Here is a 21361-nt window from a genome sequence, read left to right as displayed (position 1 = left end):
CAGCAATGGATCCTAACCAGATTGAAATGTCTGAAAGGACATACACAGAATTCAGAATCTGGATGGCAAGAAGCTCAAGGAGACTCCAGAGAAAGTTGAAACTCAATCAAAGAAAGCCAGTAAAATGATCCAAGAGTTAAAAGAAAACATAGCCATTTTAAGAAAGAGCCAAACAGAACTGCTAGAATTGAAAAACTTCACTACAAAAGTTTCCAAATACAACTGGAAGCATTAACAACAGACTAGACCAAGCTGAGGAAAGAAATTCAGACCTCAAAGAATGGTCCTACGAATTAACCCAGTCAGACAAGAATAAAGAAAAAAGAATTTTTAAAAATGAGCAAAAGTTTCAAGATATATGGGATTATGTAATAAGACCAAACCTAAGACTCACTAGCATTCCTGAGAGAGAAAGAAACACAGTGGGCAACTTGGAAAACATATTTGAGGATACAGTTCATGAAAATTTCTCCAATCTTGTTAGAGAGGACAACATGCAAATTAAAGAAATTCAGAGAACTCCTGCAAGATACTATACAAGATGACCATCCACAAGACATATAGTCATCAGACTTTCCAAGGTCAATGAAAAAGAAAAAACCTTAAAGGCAGCTAGACAAAAGGGTCAGATCACTTACAAAGGGAATCCCGTCAGGCTAACAGCAGACTTCTCAGCAGAACCCTTTCAAGCCAGAAGAGACTGGGGGCCTATTTTCAGCATCCTTAGAAAAAAGAAATTCCAAACAAGAATTTCATATCCCACCAAACTAAGCTTCATAAGAGAAGGAGAAATAAAATCTTTTCTAGACAGGCAAATGCTAAGGGAACTCGTTACCACTAAACCAGCCTTACGAGAGCTCCTTAAGGAAGTTCTAAACATGGGAACAAAAGAACAATACTTGCTACCACAAAAACACATTGAAGTACATAGCCCATAGACTCCAAAAAGCAACTACACAATCGAGACTACAAAGCAACCAATTAACAACATCATGAAAGGAACAAAACCTCATATATCAATATTAATGTTGAATGTAAACAGTCTAAATGTCCACTGAAAGGGCACAGAGTGGCAAGATGGATAAAAACAACCAAGACCTAACTGCCTGCTGTCTTCAAGAGAAGCATCTCACATGTGATGACACCCACAGGCTCAAAGTAATGGGATAGAGAAAAATCTATCATGCAAATGAAAAACACAAAAGAACCGGGGTCGATATTCTTATATCAGATAAAAAGACTACAAACCAAAAACAATAAAAAAGGACAAATAAGAGTATTACATAATGGTAAAGGCTTCAATTCAATAAGGAGACTTAACTATCCTAAATACATATGCACCCAACATTGGAGCACCCAAATTCATAAAACACATACAAAAAGACTTAGATAGCCACACAATAATAATGGGGACTTCAATACTCCACTATGGTGTTAGACAGACCATCAAGTCAGAAAATGAACAAAGAAATTCTGGACTTAAATTTGACAGTTGACCAATTGGACCTAATAGACATCTACAGAATACTCCACCCAACAATCACAGAATAAACACTCTTCTCATCTGCACATGGAACATACTCTAAGATCAAACACATGTTTGGCTATAAAGTAAGTCTCAATAAATTCAAAAAGCTTGAAATCATTCCAAGCATACTCTTGTTCCACACTGGAATAAAAATAGAAATCAATACCAAGAAGACCCAATTATGTGGAAATTAAACAACTTGTTCCTGAATGATTTTGGGATAAACCATAAAATTAAGGCAGAAATAAAAAAATTCTTTGACATTAATGAAAACATAGAAACAACATATGAAAATCTATAGGATGCAGCAAAAACAGTATTAAGAGGAAAATTTATAGTGCTAAATGCCTACATCAAGAAGTTAGAAAGACCTCAAATTAACAAGCTGAAGTTGTATCTAGAGGAACTAGAAAACAAGAACTAACTCCAAAGCAAGAAGAAAAGATATAACTAAAACCAGAGCAGAAATGAATGAAACTGAAACCCAAAAAAACTATACCAAGGATTAATAAAAAAAAAAGGTTGGTTATTTGAAAGGATAAACAAGATCTATAAATTGATAGCTAGATCAACAAAGAATAAAGAGAGAAGACCCAAATAACCACAATCAGAGATGACAAATGTGACATTACAACTGATCCCAAAGAAATATAAAAGAACCTCAGAGACTACTATGAACACTTCCATGCCCACAAATTAGAAAATCTAGAGAAAATGGATGGATTCCTGGAAACACACAACCTCCCAAGAATGAATCAGGAAGAAACTAAAACCTTGAGCAAATAACAAGTTCTGAAATTGAATCGGTAATTTTAAAAAAAGAAAACCTACCAACCAAAAAAAGCCATGGACCACACAGATTCAGAGCTAAATTCTATCAGATGGATAAAAAAGAAAGAGCTGGCACCAATCTTACTATTACAAAAAAAAAAAAAAAAATCAAGGAGGAGAGACTCCTCCCTAAATCATGCTACAAAGCCAGCATCACCTTGATACCAAAATCTGGCCAAGACACAATGAAAAAAGAAAACCACAGGCCAATATCCCTGATGAACATAGAAGCAAAAATCCTCAACAAAATACTAGCAAACTGAATCCAGCAGCACATCAAATAGTTAATTCACCAAAATCAAGTAGGCTTCATTTCTGGGATGCAAAGTTGGTTCAACATATGCAAATCAATAAATGTGATTCAACACATAAACAGAATTTAAAACAAGGACCATATCATCATCTCAATAGTCAAAGAAAAAGGTTTTTTATATAATCCAACTTCCCTTCATGACAAAAACCTTCAACAAGCTAAACATTGAAAGAATATACCTCAAAATAATAAGAGTAATCTAAGAAAACCCCACAGCCAACATCATACTGAATGAGCAAAAGCTGGAAGCATTCCCCTTGAGAACTGGAACAAGACAAGGATGCCCACTCTCACCATTCCTATTCAACACAGTAGGAGAAATCAGGCATAGGAATAAAAGGAGAAATCAGGCAAGAGGAATCAGGCAAGAGGAATAAAAGACATCCAAATAGGAAAAGAAGAATTCAAACTATCTTCTCTTCACTGATGATATAATTCTATACCTAGAAAACCCTAAAGACTCCAACAAAAGGCTCCTAGAACTGATAAACGACTTCAGTGAAGTTTCAGGATACAAAATCATATAAAAAAAATCAGTAGCATTTCTATACACCAATAACATTCAAGCTGAGAATCAAATCAAGAATGTAATCCCATTTACAATAGCTACAAAAACATAAAATGCCTAGGAATACATCCAGCCAAGGAGATGAAAGATCTCTACGAGGAGAACTACAAAACCCTGCTAAAAGAAATCATAGCTGACACAAATGGAAAAGTATTAGATTCTCATGGATTAGAATAATCAACATCGTTCAGATGGCCATACTACCCGAAGCAATCTACAGATTCAATGCTACTCCTATCACACTACCAAAGTCATTCTTCACAGAATTAGAAAAAACTATTCTAAAATTCATACATAACCAAAAAACAGCCCAAATAGCCAAAGCAATCCTAAGCAAAAAGAACAAACCCAGAGGCACCACATTACCTGACTTCAAACTATACTACAAGGCTATGGTAACCAAAACAGCATGGTACTGGTACAAAAACAGATACAAAGACTAAAGGAATAGGATAGAGAACACAGATATAAAGCCATACACCTACAACTATGTGATGTTCAGCAAAGTCAACAGAAGTAAACAATGGGGAAAGAACTCCCTATTAAATAAATGGTGCTGAGAAACTGGCTATACATGTACACAAGAATGAAACTGCACTCCTTCCTATCACAATATACAAAAATTAACTCAAGATGAATTAAACATTTAAATGTAAGATCTCAAACTATAAAAATCCTAGAAGAAAACCTGGAAAATACCTTCTTGACATTGGCCATGGCAAAGAATTTATAGCTAAGTCCTCAAAAGCAACCAAAACAAAAACAAAAATTGACAAGTGGACCTAATTAAACTAAAGGGCTTCTGCACAGCAAAAGAAACTATCAGCAGAGTAAACAGACAACATACAGAATGGGAAAAAATATTCACAAACTATGCATCTGACAAAGATCTAATAACCCAAATCTATAAGAAACTTAAACAAATCAACAAGCAAAACACAAATAACCTGACTAAAAAGTGGGCAAAGGACGTGCACAGACACTTCTCAGAAGAAGGCATACAAGCAGCCAACAAGCACATGAAAAAATCTCTTTTCACTAATAGTTAGAGAAATGCAAATCAAACCACAATGAGGTCAAGCATGGTGGCTCACTCCTGTAATCCCACCACTTTGGGAGGCTGAGGTGGGCAGATCACCTGAGGTCAGGAGTTCAAGACCAGCCTGGCCAACATGGTAAAACCCCATCTCTACTAAAAATACAAAAATGAGCCAAACATGGTGACACATGCCTGTAGTCCCAGCTACTTGGGAGGCTGATGCAGGAGAATCACTTGGACCTGGGAGGCGAAGTTTGCAGTGAGCCAAGATCAGGCCACTGTACTCCAGCCTGGGCAACAAAGCGAGATTCTGTCTCAAAGAACAACAACAACAACAAAAAAAATGAGATATCATCTCACACCAATCAGAATGGCTATTATCAAAAATTTGAAAAAAAACAGATGCTGGTGGGGCTGTAGAGAAAAAGGAATGCATATATACTGTTGATGGGAATGTAAATTAGTTCATATCCACTGTGGAAAGCAGGTTGGAGAGTTCTCAAAGAACTAAAAGCAGAACTACCACTCAACCCAGCCATCCCATTACTGGGTATATACCCAAAGGAAAATAAATCATTCTACCAAAAAGATACAAGTACCCGTATATTCATCGCAGCACTATTCACAACAGTAAAGACAAGGAATCAATCTAGATGCCCATCAATGGTGGACTGGATAAAGAAAATATGGTACATGTATACCATGGAATAGTATATAGCCATAAAAAGAATGAAGTCATGTCCTTTGCAGCAGCATGGATGCAGCTGGAGGCCATTACCCTAAGCTAACGAACACAGAAACAGAAAATCAAATATCACATGTTCTCACTTGTGAGCAGAAGCTAAACATTAGATACACATAGACATAAAGATAGGAAAAACAAGCCAGGCATAGTAGCTCATGCCTGTAATCCCAGCTCTTTGGGACGCTGAAGTGGGAGAATTTCTTGAGCCCAGGAGTTTGAGACCAGCCTGGGCAACATGGAAAGACCCCATCTCTACAAAAACTAAAATAATTACCTAGCTAGGTGTCACGGCTAGTGCCTGTAGTCCCAGCTACTTGGGAGGCTGAAGCAGGAGGATCACTTGAGCCCAAGAGGTCGAGGCTATAGTGAGCTGCATTCTCACCACTGCACTCCAGCCTGGGCACCAGAGTGAGAACCTGTCAAAAAATAAAAATAAATAAAAACAACAAACAATGGGGACTATGAGAGAGGGGAGGGAAGGAGGATGACAAGGGCTAAAAAACTACCTATTGAGTACTATGCTCATCACTACCTGAGTGACAGGTTCAATCATGCCCCAAACCTCAGCATCATGCAACATACCCTTGTAACAAACCTGCACATGTAACCCTTGGATCTAGAAGAAAAATTGGAAAAAAAAAAGGACAAAAAATAAATAAAGGAACAAATACTTGTCCTTGTGCTTGAGAGATTAAGAAAAAAACAAGAGGCAATTAATGAAGATAAAAGCTGAAAATTAAGTAGAAAAAAATAAATAAGGTAGAAAGAATAAATAAATTGAAAACATGGTTCTATGTAGCAACCAAAAACAGGTAAGTGCTTACTAACTTGATTAATATATAGAGGAGAGAACACAAAAACAGACAAGATCAAGTCCAAGAAAAAATACATGACTACAGATGAGGAGATATTTTTAAATTATAAAATAAGAGGATACTACATATTTGGCAACAAATTTGAAAATTTAGAAGAAATGGATAATTTCCTAGCAAAACACAAACAACCAAAACTGACCCAAAAAGATTTGAATAGATTACCACAGAACACATTAGAAAGGTGATTAAGGGTCTACCCATTGAAAAATGGCACCAAGACCAGATGGCTTCGCAGATTATCTTACCTTTAAAAGATACATAATTTCTTTTTTTTTTTTTTTTTTTTTTTTTTTGAGACGGAGTCTCTGTCACCTAGGCTGGTGTGCAGTGGTACGATCTCATCTCACTGCAACCTCCACCTCCCAAGTTCAAGTGATTCTCCTCCCTCAGCCTCTCGAGTAGCTGGGATTACAGGCACCTGCCACCACGCTCAGCTAATTTTTGCATTTTTAGTAGAGAAGGGGTTTCACCATGTTGGTAAGGCTGGTCTTGAACTCCTGACCTCAGGTGGTCTGATCACCTCAGCCTCCCAAAGTGCTGGGATTACAGGCACCCGCCACCACGCCTAGCCAGGATACATAATTTCTAATGGTAATTAAAGTATTCCAGGCAAGAGAAAAAGAAGGAACATTCTGCAGTATATTTTACATAGCCACCATAACTTTAATCCTTAAACTTTTTCTTTTTAAAAGACTGAGTCTTGCTCTGTAGCCCAAGCTGGAGTTCAGCAGCACAATCATAGCTCACTGCAGCCTCGAACTCCTGGGCTCAAGTGATCTTCCTGCCTCAGCCTCTCAAGTAGCTGGGACTACAGGCACACACCGCTATGCCCTGCTAATTTTAATTTTAATTTTAATTTTTTTTTTTTTTGTAGAGACAAAGTCCTGGTATGTTGTCCAGGCTGGTCCTGAATTCCTGGCCTCAAGCAATCCTTCTACCTCAGCCTCCCAAAGTGTTGGGATTATAGGCGTGAGCCACCACACCTGGCCTCAATCCTTAAACTTGAAGAAAAGAACACTAAGAAAAACACGACTCTAATCTTGGGAATATTGAAGCGAGATTCTAAATAAAATATTGACAAATAGAACCCAGCAACGTATCAAAATAATAATATACTATGATCAGCGGGTGTATTTCAATAATGTAAGAGTAGTTCAAAACCAGAAAATCTATCAATGTAATTTATTGTATCAAAAATTTAAATGAAAAAAATCCCACATGATCAATAGATTAGAAAACGCATTAGATAAAATACAGCTACCATTTCTTCTTTTAGAAAATCTTGGCTGGGCACAGTGGCTCACACCTGTAATCCCAGCTTTTTGGGAGGCCGAGGCAGGAGAATTGCTTGAAGTCAGGAGATCAAGACCATCCTAGCAACAAAGTGAGACACTGTCTAAATAAATAAATAAATAAATATTTAAAAATCTCTACATAAATGTGAAAACTACTTAAGTATAATAGACTTTTTAACAAACACCAACAGCAAATATGGAGTACAGAAAATATTTCCATTTAAAATCAGTTTTAGGCAAGAGTAGCCCATCAGCACAATTTTTATTTAACTCTGAATTTCTAGCAAATGCAACAAGAAAATGAAATAACTGGTATGACTAAGGAAAAGAAGAGATAAAACTAAAATAAAATTTACAAGAACAAGAGAATTTGGTAAGATAGCCAGATATAAGATATTTTTAAAAATCAACAATCTTTTCCTATTCTAGCAAAAAGCACTTAGGAATAGAAAGGGGAAAAATATTCCACTCATTACGGCGTGGTTGGGGGAAAGGGGGAATGCTATTAATTCTTTTTCTATTCTTTTTGTAATTCTTTTTTTTGGCAGGGGGTTAGAGACGAGGTTTCACCATGTTGTCCACGATAGTCTCAAACTCCTGAGCTCAAGCAGTATGCCCACCTTAGCATCCCAAAGTGCTAGGATTACAGGCGTGAGCCACTGCACCTGGCAGAAAAGCTGTTAATTCTTGAAGAATAAATGCATCAAGAAAGGCATAGAGCAGATATGAAGAAAAAGATAAATCTAATTGAAACAATAAGACGTGAACAGATGGAAAGAAATACCATTTCTTAGATAAAAGGAGCCATATAATTTAAAAACTGAAATATATACTTAAGGCAATTCTAATTAGAATTCCACTAGTATTTGAAGAGAGGTAGGTGAATATAAGTGATCTTAAAATCTGTGTGTACGAACAAGTGACAACAAATAGCCAAGAATTTTTTTTTTTTTTTTTTTTTTTTTTTTTTTTTTTTTTTTTTTTTTTTTTTTTTTTTTTGAGACAGAGTCTCACTCTGTTCCCCAGGCTGCAGTGCAGTGGCACAGTCCTGGCTCACTGCAACATCCGCCTCCTGGGTTCAAGTGATTCTCCTGCCTCAGCTTCCTGAGTAGCTGGGATTACAGGCATGTGCCACCATGCCTGGCTAATTTCTGTATTTTTAGTAGAGATGCGGTTTCACTATGTTGGCCAGGCTGGTCTCGAACTCCTGACCTCAAGTGATCCACCCGCCTCAGCCTCCCAAAGTGCTGGGATTACAGGTGTGAGCCACCGCGCCCGGCCCCAGAAAAATATTTTTTAAAGCCTAATGTAATCAAATATATGAGATTTGGGTACACAAATAGATAAAAAGAAGAAACAGAATAGAGAATCCATAAGTAGATCCTAGCATATAAAACATTTAATAGCTGCAAGGAGATCACAGGGTAAAATAGGGATTGTTTAATATATTATTCCAATACAACTGGCTACCTATCTTCAAGAAAACTATCTTAACCAAGACTCGAAATTCAGATGCTATATAAGAAAAGAGTCATATTTGGATATAAAAATGCAAACAATTATATGGAAATGTACTCCATCAACAAAGTCAGTATAGGTTGGGGGCAGTGGCTCACGTCTGTAATCCCAGCACTTTGGGAGGCCGAGGCAGGCAGATCACTTGAGGTCAGTAGTTTGAGACCAGCCTGGCCAACATGGTGAAACCCCGTCTCTACTAAAAAAATATTTAAAAAAAAAAAAACAAAGTCAATATAAACATATTTGGGAAAGATATCTGTAACAATGATGATAGACAAAGGGCTAAAATCTAAAATATACAAAGAGGTCTTAGAAATTAGAAAAATATAAACAACTCAGGAAAATGTGCAGATGATATGAATAGACAATTCGAGGAACAAATTTAATTGCACAAAAAATTGAGATAATACTGAAACTCACTAGTAGCCAAGAAACTGCATCCATTAGGTTGTCAAAATTACAAAAGAACCATAACACCTACTGCTGACAGAGATATGAAGAAAATAATAATCTGACATACTACATACAAAAGCAAAAAGTGTAGCATAACAGCCTGTTTTTGCAAATCAATATGGCGACATCTATTAACATAAATATATAAACATTCACATATACCTATATACCTCTACCTACATCTATATCTAAACTGAAAGCAACAGTATATAAGAGTGTATACAAAATCATGTCGATTTCAGCATTGAATGTAGTGGCAGAAATGTGCAAAGAAAGTAAATGTTCATTAATAGGGGAATGGCTGAATAACTTATTGTGCATTCATGGAATATTTTACAACATTATAAAAGAATAAGAGCTACATCAATAGACTGTGATAGATTTCTATGAGATATTGTAGAATGAAAAAGATATATTAAAGTATATATAATATTCTATTTCTGTAAAACAAACAATGAACAACAAAACATTCCAAAACTTGTGTGTGTATGTGTGTATGTGTGTGTGTATCTATGCACATGGAGAAAAATGTGAAAAGATTCATACTGTTTTGGTAATACAAAGGGATAGTGTGGAAAGGTAGAACTAGGAGCTGAAGAATAAAAGGGAAAAGAAAGGATCACTACAAAAAAAAATCCAGCAATCATATTTATGATTTACACGCGTATATGAATGTATCAATAAACCAAGTTAAATTTAGAAAAGATACAGTAAACACCTCAATATACAATATGATCTCTGCTTCTTAAGAAAAGAAAGGTAATAAGCAAAATTATCTCTTGATGCTTGGATTAGGGATGGATGATGTTTCTTCCTTATGTGTCCTTGTGTTTTCCATAATGAGAATTGTTACTTTCATAATGAAATAGAACCAATAAATGTTACTTTTAAAACATTACACTGAATAATTGAGCTCATTTTGGAGAATCAAGGAAGGAAAACAGGGTTAAATACCCCTTTCCCTTAGGAGCTGTTCAAGTAAGAAATACATGAAATCAGGATCCATTATCCCTCACGCCACTGAAAGTTACTCACCTAAGGCAAGAGACTAAGTGGCTATTTCAAGGAGCTATTTGAAGCAGCAAATGGGGTCCTTTTTCCCCTACCTAACACTTTAATGACTTAAGTAAATCAGAAAGCCATTTACACCACTCTCAATTATACAAGAATCTGCTGGGCTCTTTATTTCCTGTTCCCTTCCTCTGGCTTGCAGCCATTTCACTGCTCAGGAACATCTCCAGAACCGGGGCCAGGGAAGGAGAAAAGAGATGAAATTAATTCAGTCGATTTGGCTTCTCATTAGCAACTCTAATAAAAGGTTTGATAAGTGAGGTGGTCACAACTCACGGTTAAAATGAGGGTTCCAGGACTCTTGATAATTTCATTTAAATAAACCTGCCTTCGGAGAAACACTATTTGCCTGCAATATACTTTAATAGATTTGATGCTTGCTATTTTTATGAAAGTCCGAACTTGTAATAGTGGATATTTTTCTCTCCTCACTTTAATTTGCACTTTAGGGGGAAAACTCCATAAAAACATAAGAACAATGCCCTTCAATGTGAAGAACCATATGCTCAGTGGAGCAGTAGGCTCACAAAGCAAAGATTCTTGAGAGAAAGGAAGCTGTCTGGCCCCTAGCATGCTCTCAAGAGAAATTTTAGCAGGGCAGCAACCTTCCAAGGGAGCATGCCTTGGCCATACATCCTCTACTGGAAGGATTTGCTAAAAAGGATTTGATGGCTTGACAAAAACCAGGTCTTCACAACCAATATTTCCCTGTTTCAGTAGGCCCTCACAGACCTTTATCCCTTTGGGAAGTGCAAAGACAAAACGGTACAATCCCAAGGTGTTCACAGCAATGTGTTATCAGTCTTGTTAGCAAACAGACAAAAATACTCTTAAGAGCAACAGAGCAAAAGCCAGTTTTCTCTTACTTGAAGATGACGATAGCTCCCCGACACGGAGGGCAGGCCAGGAGAAAGATCTGCAATTGAAGAAGAATTAAGAATGGTTAGCAAGAAAAAATGCCAGACAGAGTGAGACAATGTTACTTTAACAATAACAAAAAACAACCAAAACTCTAACACAATAATGTAATATAAAAATGTTTAAAGGCAACAGGTACATGTTTGCGCTTGCATGCATGCATGCGTGTGTGTGTGTGTGTGCACGCACACATGAGAAAGGGAGAAGGAGGGTGAGAAGACTCAATATTTCAATGCTTCAGTTTCAATATGACACAAGTAGTCAGTCTTAAATTTAACCCAGGGCAGGTAAAAATAGATTCTGAGCATGGAACACGCACACACCATGCCATCTGGTTTGCCTCCCAGGGGAGAAGGTGGGTTTATCAATACTCAACATTGCCAAATTTAGCAAATAAAAATACAGGATGCCTAGTTACATTCGAATTGCAGATAAACAATGAATAGTTTTAGTATAAATATGTCCTGTATTTATTTTAGCTGGTAACCCTATCAAACTGCCACCCCCAGGTTCCAAGCCTCCCTTTGATTGATTCTTTTGTTTCTAAGCATGCCTAGGTGGTTTTACTCTTCCATTCTCCTCCCAGGTAAAACCAAACAAAAAGAACCTTGTCCTAACAGACAAATCAGTTCCCTGATACCTGGTGTGACGTGGACCCCGATTACAGCCTTTGGAAACCTGCAGCTGTGGCAGTTTGACCTTCCCCCACGCAGTGGTGCTCAAACATCAAGAGGAACAAAAAAGTCCTAGGCAGAGCTTGTAAAACATACAAATTCCTGGGTTCCCCCATTAAGAATTCTGATTCCCCAAGTATGGGACTCCAGGAATCCTCATGTTTCACAAATGTCCCAGGAGATTGAATCACTCCTGGTAGCCTGAGATGCTGAATTTTTGCCCTTGGACTGAACTACTACAGGAGTCAAAAACATTCAGCAGAACTGAGGATTGACAAAGGAATGAAACTCATGTTTGTAGAGTTTCTTCACCTGTAGTGACTTAATGGTGTGGTTTAGAAATCGTTGACACGTGTCCCTATATTGTTGAGAGCTCTTATTAATATGGGATATCTGCATTATGGACTTGTTGGCTTTGTCACTTGTATGTTCTTTAGTATATGGTTCTTCTGTTATCTCAGACTCCATATTTAGAATAAAAGGGTATTATAAGAAAAATCACCATAAGGAAAGACACCTGCATGAATCCCTGCCAATAAGAAGAGGAAGAAGAATGAAAATGAGAAAGGGTCTTAAAAAGAACACAGTCAGGAGTCCATCACCTGCATGATACCTCATCAAAGGAAATATCTGTCAAGAATGTGCCTTTTCCCTTGATCAATTTCATTAAACATACAAAGCCGATGATAATTACAGGTCCACAATCTTTTGTTGGCAATCCCAAAATCCAAAAAGCTCTAAAAACTGAAAGTTTGTTTTCTTCAAAGCTAATGTTACAGCAAAATACGACTTGCATTGAGGTGAGGCTATTTATAGACTTTATTTCTTCCACTTATGGTGAATATTCATATGTTTCTCATAAAAATAATAATGTATTTAATTGCGGGGTGCTGCCTCAAACCCCACTGGGAGTGTATGTAAAAGACTCTACATGCACTGTACGGCCTCTCTGAAATCCAAAAAAATTCTGATTTCTGAAATATATCTGATCTTAATGGTTTTGGATAAGGATTACAGACTTGAAATTTCAATTATCCAAACATTGACTTATCCCCACTCCCCATCCCACCCCTCAGGAGCAGTCCAAGAAATAAACAAAGCTAATATTTTTTACCCTTGATCCAGCAGTACAGTTACTCACCATAGGTAAGGGACCAAGTTGGAGGCTGCACATAGTTACCCAGCATCAGGCCCATCAAAGGCTACACTCAGAAACTACAGTACACAGAGAAGAGGCAGGGGCCCCAACCACCTTAGAAAGGTCCTCAATACTTCTGGAGTCACCAGAGTCATGCCAGCAGCCTTCCTGAGCTTCTGGAATACCCAAGACACTTCGAACATGCTAAACAGAGAAGTAAAAATGCAACACTGGGCACCACAGTTGAATCTTACTTTTCTATACCCACAGACAAGACGAGGTAAGCAGATTTTCGGGGACAGATTTCCCTTATAAGTCCATTTGGCTGGTTCTGATCCACAATTTCCCTAGGCTAGAAGCCCAGAAAACTACTAAAGAGAACAAGCCTCCAGTTTCAACCCAGTTGGTTATCCTGTTATCCTCCATCAGTCATGGATCTAACTTTAGTCGTTTCATCTTTTCTGTCTTGCCTATTTCTATCACCAGCATAGCAGCATAGAGGGTATCTTTTTTTTTTTTTTTTTTTTTTTTGAGACAGTCTCACTCTGTTATCCAGGCTGGAGTGCAGTGGTGCAATCATAGCTTACTGCACTCTCCAACTCCTGGGCTGAAACAATTCTCCTACCTCAGCCTCTCAAGTAGCTGGGACTACAGGTGTGCACCACCATACCTGGCTAATTTTTTTTTTTTTTTTTTTTTTTTTTGTGGAGACAGAGTCTCACTATGTTGCCCTGGCTGGTCTCGAACTCCTGTCCTCAAGCAATCCTCCTGCCTCAGCCTACCAAAGTGCTGGGATTACAGGTTTATCACTGTGCCTGGCCTCTAGGGTCCTTTTTCAAATCTGCTGACTTGATATAACTAAATGTATCTGATTGAAAGATTATTTATTACATTACATTCCACCTCCTATGATGGTACACAGTTATCTGGGGATTCCTGATTATTCATATTCCATTTCCAGAAAACTCATGGCCTCCTTTAGGAACTTCTCAGATTTATGATACTGAACCTCTTCACCCTGTCATGCTAGAGTCACATTCATATTCAACATTAATTCAGAGGTACAAGGGCCCCCAGCCTTGGCCTGAATATCCTTGCTTTCTTCTTTGCTTGGCTTCCAACTGCCTGAAAATTTTGGTGGCATGCATTTTTAGACTAGGAGGTGAAAAGCTAAACTATCACTTTGGCTGCAAATAGAATAGGAAGAGATGAGACTTAGAAGTTCAAACAAGGATGGTACAAAGATGAGAATATATCTGAGCATACCCCAGTACCAACTTGGCACTTTGCATTCATGCTGAAATCTGCCCAGCTCAGCACCTGAAACAAAAGGCACGAGCAGGTAGCATATAGAGAAGTGCTACAGAGCACTTCCACTTTCCCATCACCTGGGAGGCAGGCAGAATCATGTTATTAAACCCCATTTCAGAGATGAGGAAAACTGAGGGGAAAAGGTTCCTGCAAGCTTTCTGACGAGAGCCCAGGTCCCCTAACTCCCAGTTCAATGCACTTTCCACTTCACACCTGACACAGACCAGGGCTCATGGGAGCTCCTTTTCTTTAGACTCTAGCCCTGGCCCTTGACCACATGGCACACAGGGAGTCACCCCAACAGCCCCACACCTGTGCCATCAGCCAGCTCATAAGATCTACTCTCTACAGTGTGAGACATCTCAAAACGTAAACTCAACTGGACAGCAAATTGCATTTACACAGATGAGTTTCAGAGTCCCAAAGACAGGTTCCTTATAGCTTCCACCCGCCTCATCCCCAGGTCTGGTGGGCACTTGCAATCCTTATAAAACTGAGGTCTTTTTTGGCTGGTTTTCCCAGAAAAAACCCACAGGTTCCATTCAAAACCACACACTCTCTCAGCTTCCTCAGGAAAGATCCCTGTACTAACATTTAGTTCTTTCCTAAGCATCCAATCTAGGCATCAGCTGTTATTCCAGTTCATCCTCTACCTGCGAACCTCTCTGGTTCCAGGTTCCCACATTCTCTACCGAACCTCTCAGCCAACACCTGGCCTGCTTCCCATTCCTGTTCCCCCAGTCATATCAGCCCCAAGTTCACTGCCACCATTGTTCAGCCTCCCATCCACTTCTGCTCCACCCCAGTGTTACATTCACCAATCCCCATTTTCATAGCACTTAAAGAAGATAGCTTTTGTACACTGGAGCAAGTGTTAGTACTATGAGAAATGTAATTGGGAAGGAGGGCCAGTGACCACAGGCCATCCTAAACGAGAGGCTAGCCAGGGTAAGCAATAAAGGGATATGGGCAAACTAAATGAAAGGGAAACAGAGAGTGAGAGAGGTACAGGAGAGTGGTATTTGGCCTAGCACACGATCTCCCCAAGCTCCAGTTCTCTTGTCACCACCTCCTGTGATGGCACATAGCTATCTGGGGATCCCTGAGGCCAAGTGCTTATGACTGTTACCAACCATAAGGAAGATTAACTCCCTGGGCTGCCCAAAGTTGGTCCTGTGACTCCATCTACTTCATACCCTCGGGCCCTCATCATCTCTTTCAGGACCACTGCAATAATTTCCTTACTGGTCTCCTGCCTCCAGGCACACTGCTACAAGAGGGATCTATCTAAAATGCCCCTCTGATCTGCTATTTTAAATCCTTCCATGGCTTGCCACTACCTACCGAAAAAGCTCAAGGTTCTTAGGATGGCAGACAAGGCCTTCTTTGCTCTGGATCCTGCCTACCTCTCCAGCATGACAGCCTTGTGCGTTATGTCAAGCTGTACCCTGAACGTATTCATGTCAATTACTACACTTCTACTATCTCATTTTCCAATACCTTCATTTTATTCAATTATATGGATATGCAATAATTTACTCAACCAATATCCTCTGGTTGCACATGTAAATTACATCTAAATTTTCAGTTCCTTTACTATTTCCTTAGCCCACATTGGTAGAAGACAGTCTAGATCTTCAAAGGGAATATCCATTTGAAGGCTTTTGACCCACAATGCTAAAATACCCTCCAGAAAAATTATTTAAATTGCTATTCCCTCCAGCAATATACAAGGATCTGTTTTCTGCTGCAACCTGACAGGTCATTATCATTTGGTAATTATCACGTGTTTAAAAGGCAAAACACACACACACACAATTTGCACGCCTCAGATTACCAGAAATGTTAAACTATTTTCTAACAGGTGTATTGGCCAGCCATATTTCTTCTTTTGGGATGTGACCATCTGTGCACTTTGACTATTTTTCAGCTGGTGTGTTCTTTTCAATTGAGTTGTAAAGAGCTATTTATACATTAATGACAGCTAATATAGATTGTTTGAAATTTATTGCAAAAAATTTTCCCAGGCTGTCATTGTTGCAGCTCTGTTTATGGTAGGTTTTTATTTATGGAAGCTTTTTAAATCTTTATGTAATCAGATGTATTTGTCATTCCCTTTATGGCTTCTGTCTTTGATATCACGCTTTGAAAATCTTTTATAACAGTGGGATTACAGAGTCACCTATTGTTTTCTTAATATTTTCATGATTTTATTTTTTAAATTTAAATCTCTAACATCAAGAAATTGTGCCTTTGCTAATCCTATTCCCTCTTCCAGATGGTTTTTCCAACTTTCCTCTTGTGGCTCTTATCTACCCTTCAAATGCAAAATTAAACATTATTTTCTCCAGGAAAGCTTCCCTTACACTCCACGGTTAAACGCCCATTCTGGTGATTTCATTATCTCCCTTGATTTGCCTATTTCTGAGATTTTACTATTTTTGTCAGTCTAAGGAGTTTATAAAGAAGCTTCCCTCAAGAATTTGAATAAAAGGGAAATAAGAGTGCCTACTAAGAGTTAAGTGTTAAAATCTCAGACTTGAAAGACCAGATTGTAACCTGCTTGAAATATACCCAAAGAAAGAATGGGGTTGACCAACCACTGAGGTATAAAATAAGGAGAGTTGCAAACATGTATTTGGTAATGTCCACAACCAAGCAGTGTCTACATCCAAGCCCATAAATAGCATGTTTTCTAGTCCCATTGGCAAATTCACCCCTACTAAGAAGACGGAAGGAGGACAGTTAGCATTGCCAAGTGGTTAAGAATACAGGCTTTAGAGTTAAGACAAACTTGGATCCACATGGTGGCTCTGCCACTCACCAGCACTCTGGCCTTAGGCAAGAGATTAGAGGAATTTTCATCTGTAAAATAGGGACAAAAATAGTATCTATGTCTCACAAGGTTTGGGAGAGGACAAAATGAAACAAAGCAAGAAAAGCATTTGGCACAATGCCTAGCACATAGCTAGCACTCAACACATAATAGCTATAATTATCCTGATTTCAATAGAAAATTCATCCCTACTATGAGCCAATTCAGCAACAAATCATATTAAATTTTCAATTCCTCTAACTTCACTTGTTTTAATTCCATGTTTGCAATAACAACATTCTGACATATTACTCAGCTTCCCTTGTCCAGCTGCCTACAGAGAATACTTAACCCTTTAGGCTCAGTTCCCTTATCTGTCAAGTGAGGATTACAATAGTATTATTTCATAGAGTAACTGTAAAATTTAAATGCTTGAGGTACCTAGTTCAAATGCCTGGCACATTGTAGGGAATAAAATAAGCATGAGCTATTGATAGCATCATCCTTATTGGATGCCCAAATTGTATAATCTCAACGGAATCATGAAAAAACATCAGGTAAACCCAAATCAGGGGCATTCTACAGAGTAAACTGAACAGTACTCTTCAAAATAGTCAAGGTTGTGAAAGGCAATGACTGACTAAGGAACTACCGCAGATTAGAGAAGACTAAAGAGAGATAATATCTAAATGCAATTAAGGATCCTAGATAGATCCTGCAACAGAAAAGGGACATTTCTGAAAAAAACTGGTAAAACCCAAATAAAGACTGTAGTTAAGTTCATATTGGATTGCATAAATGCTAATTTTTCAGTTTTAATAATTTTACCATAGTTATGTAAAATGTTAACATTAGGGGAAGCTGGGTGAAGGATATACAGGAATTCTCTGTAATATCTTTACAACTCTTCTGTAAGTCAAAAGTCATTTCAAAATAATACAAACTTTTAAAAGGTACTATAATCTAATCCATTAGCCTCTCTTCACACCTCAGAGTTATCCCTGATCCCCTACCTTTCTCAGTCCCACATGTATTCGGTCCCCAAATCCTGTCTTGTCACTTAGACCTTTTCTTTTTCTTTTTTTTTTCTCAGTCAGGGTCTTGGTTTGTCACCCAGTCTGGAGTGCATTGGTGTGATCATGGCTCACTGCAGCCTCAAACTCGTAGGCTCAAGCAATCCTCTCACCTCAGCCTCCGGAGTAGTTAGGACTACAGGCATGTGCCACCACACCTAGCTATTTTTATTTTTTTTTTGTACATATGGGGTCACATTTTGTTACCCAGATTGGTCTCAAACTCCTGGCTTCAAGTGATCCTCCCACCTCAGCCTCCCAAAGCACTAGGATTACTAGTGTGAGCCACTGCACCCAGCCCAACCTTTTCAATACATCTGAAATCCACCCTCACTATCTTTTCCTAGTTTGGTCCTTATCATTTTCTTAAACTACTACAGCAGTTTCCTATCTGATCTCCAAGTATCCAGTGTTTTTCTTTCATCACTCTAATTCAGGGGTGTCCAATCTTTTGGCTTCCCTGAGCCACACTGGAAGAAGAAGAATTGTCTTGGTCCACACATAAAGTACACTAACACTAATGATAGCTGATGAGCTTTTAAAAATAATTGCAAAAAAATCTCATAATGTTTTAAGAAAATTTATGAATTTGTGTTGGGCTGCATGCAAAGCTGCCTTGGGCTGCATGCAGTCCACAGGCTGGATAAGCTTGCTCTAATTTTATATAGTATTGTCAGGTTCCTATTCTTAAAATAGCATTCTGATCCTGTTACACTCCTCCTTGAAAGTTTTAAATGACAGATTCATCACAGTACGTATCAGAATCCCAGCTGACATTTTTTTTTTGTAGAAACTGACACGCTGATTTTAAAATTCATATGGAAATGCAAGGGACCCCAAATAGCCAAACCAACCTTGAAAAGAAAAAGTGGGAGGACTTACACAGCCTGATTTCAACTTATGACAAGGCAACAGTAACAAAGACAGTGTGGTACTAACCTAAGGAAAGACACAGAGATCAACAGAATAGAATTGAGAGTACTGAAATAAATCCTCAGAACTGATTTTTGACAAAGGTATCAAGACCATCCAATGGCAGAAAGAATAGTCTCTTCAACAAATGATGCTGGGACAACTGGTTATCCACAGGCAAAAGAATTAAGTTGGACCCCTACCTCATAACCCATATAGAAAAATTTACTCAAAATCAAAGACCAAACTGTAAGAGCAAAAACTATAAAACTTGTAAAAGAAAGCATAGGGATAAATGTCATGACCTAGGATTTGGTAATGGACTCTAAGATGTAACCAAAAGCACAAGCAACAAAAGAAAAAATAAATATACTGTACTTCACCAAAATTAAAATATTTTATGCTTCAAATGACACTATTAAGAAAGTGAAAAGACATCCCAGGCTGGGCATGGTGGCTCACACCTGTAATCCCAGCACTTTGGGAGGCCGAGGCAGGCAGATCACTTGAAGTCAGGAGTTTGAGACCAGCCTGGCCCACATAGCGAAACTCTGTCTCTACTAAAAATTAAAAAAAAAAAAAATTAGCCAGGCGTTGTGGCACATCACATGCCTGTAATCCCAGGTACTTGGGATTACTTCTCCTGCCTCAGCAGGAGAAGTGCTTGAACCAGGGAGGCAGAGGTTGCAGTGAGCTGAGATCACACCACTGCACTCCAGGCTGGGCATCAGGGTGAGACTCTGTCTCAAAAAAAAAAAAAAAAAGAAAGAAAAAAAGGAGGGGAGGGGAGGGGAGGGGAGGGGAGGGGAGGGGAGGGGAGGGGAGGGGACCCAAAGAATGGGAGAAAAAAATCTGCAAATCATGTATCTAATAGGAGTCTAGTACTCAGAATAAATAGCTCTTAAGACTCAACAATAAAAAAGAAAAGTAACAGATGGACAACTCAAAGAAATCAGGAAAACAATGTTATGATCAAAACGAAAAGTTAAATAAAAAGATAGAAACTGTAAACAACAGCCAAACAAATTCTGGAGCTGAGGAATACAATGACTGAACTAAAAACAGGAGACTTATCAAGCAGAAGAAAGAACCAGCAAATTTGAAGAACAGTTATTTAAAATTACCTCATCAGAAGAGAAAAAGAATAAAAAGGATGAAAAGGAATAAAGAAGCTTAGAGGGTCAAAAATACACAATGGGGGAAAAGATGCTTGCTTCAACAAATGATGTTGGGGTAACTGGATATCCACATGCAAAGTAATGAAATTAGACTCTTATCTTACACCACACACAAAAACCAACTCAAGTTGGGCTTAAGACTTAAATGTAACATCTGAAACCATAAAAATCCTAGCAGAAAACATAGGAAAAACTTTTTGAAATTGGTCTTGGCAATGATTTTTTGAATATGACATCAAAAGCACATGCAAGAAAAGTAAACAACAAACAAACAAAAACAATTAGGACTACATCAACCTAAAAAGCTATATAGCAAATATTTGCAAACCACAAATTTGATGTCAATATTTAAAATACGTAAAGAACTCATAAACTCAATAGCAGAAATACAAATAACCCAATTTTAAAATGGGCAAACGATCTGAATAGACATTTTTCCAAAGAAGGCATACAAATGGACAACAGGTATATGAAAAGGTGCTCAACATCACCAATCATTGGGGATATGCAAATGAAAACCACAGTGAGCTCTCATGTCACTCTTGTCAGAATGGCTATTATAAAAAATACAAAAGATGGCAATATTGGGAAGGGTGTGGAGAAAATAGAACCCTGGAAAACTGCTGATGGAGATCGATAGAGCCATTATCAAAAATAGTATAGTTTCCAAAAAAAAAAAAAAAAAAAGACCTATTCTATGACACAGCAATCCCACTTCTGGAATACTTATCCAAGAGTTGAAATCAAGATCTCAAAGGGATGTCTGCACTCCTATATTCCTTGCACCATTATTCACAATAGCCAAGATATAGAAAAAAGATAAATGTTCATCAATGGATGAATGAATAAAGAAAATGTGGTATATTATCCAGCCTTTAAAAAGAAGGATATCCTATCATTTGCAGTAACACAGAAGGACCCAAAGGACATTATGTTAAGTGAAATGAGCCAGACACAGAAAGAAAAATATCTTATGATGTCATATAAATATGAAATGTAAATTAGTCTAACTCATAGAAGCTGAGTATAAAATGATGGTTAGCTGGGGCTGGTGCTGGGAAAGTAAGATGTTAGTCAAAAAGTACAAAGTTTTAATTTTCCAGGAC

General features: G+C 38.1%; 1 protein-coding gene across 3 annotated transcripts in view; it reads right to left on the bottom strand.

Moving 5' to 3' along the window:
* TMEM164 (transmembrane protein 164) overlaps positions 1–21361 on the bottom strand; it is a 176053-nt gene that overhangs the window by 101105 nt on the left and 53587 nt on the right. For all 3 annotated transcript variants that reach the window (XM_030807625.1, XM_030807626.1, XM_003262191.3), the window contains one exon: positions 11103–11152. In XM_030807625.1, the coding sequence (XP_030663485.1) occupies positions 11103–11152 (50 nt within the window). The remainder of the gene's footprint in view (positions 1–11102; positions 11153–21361) is intronic.

The sequence above is a fragment of the Nomascus leucogenys genome, chromosome X (genome assembly GCF_006542625.1).
Source record: "Nomascus leucogenys isolate Asia chromosome X, Asia_NLE_v1, whole genome shotgun sequence".
NCBI lineage: Eukaryota > Metazoa > Chordata > Mammalia > Primates > Hylobatidae > Nomascus > Nomascus leucogenys.
This window is presented reverse-complemented; position numbering and strand designations above follow the sequence as displayed.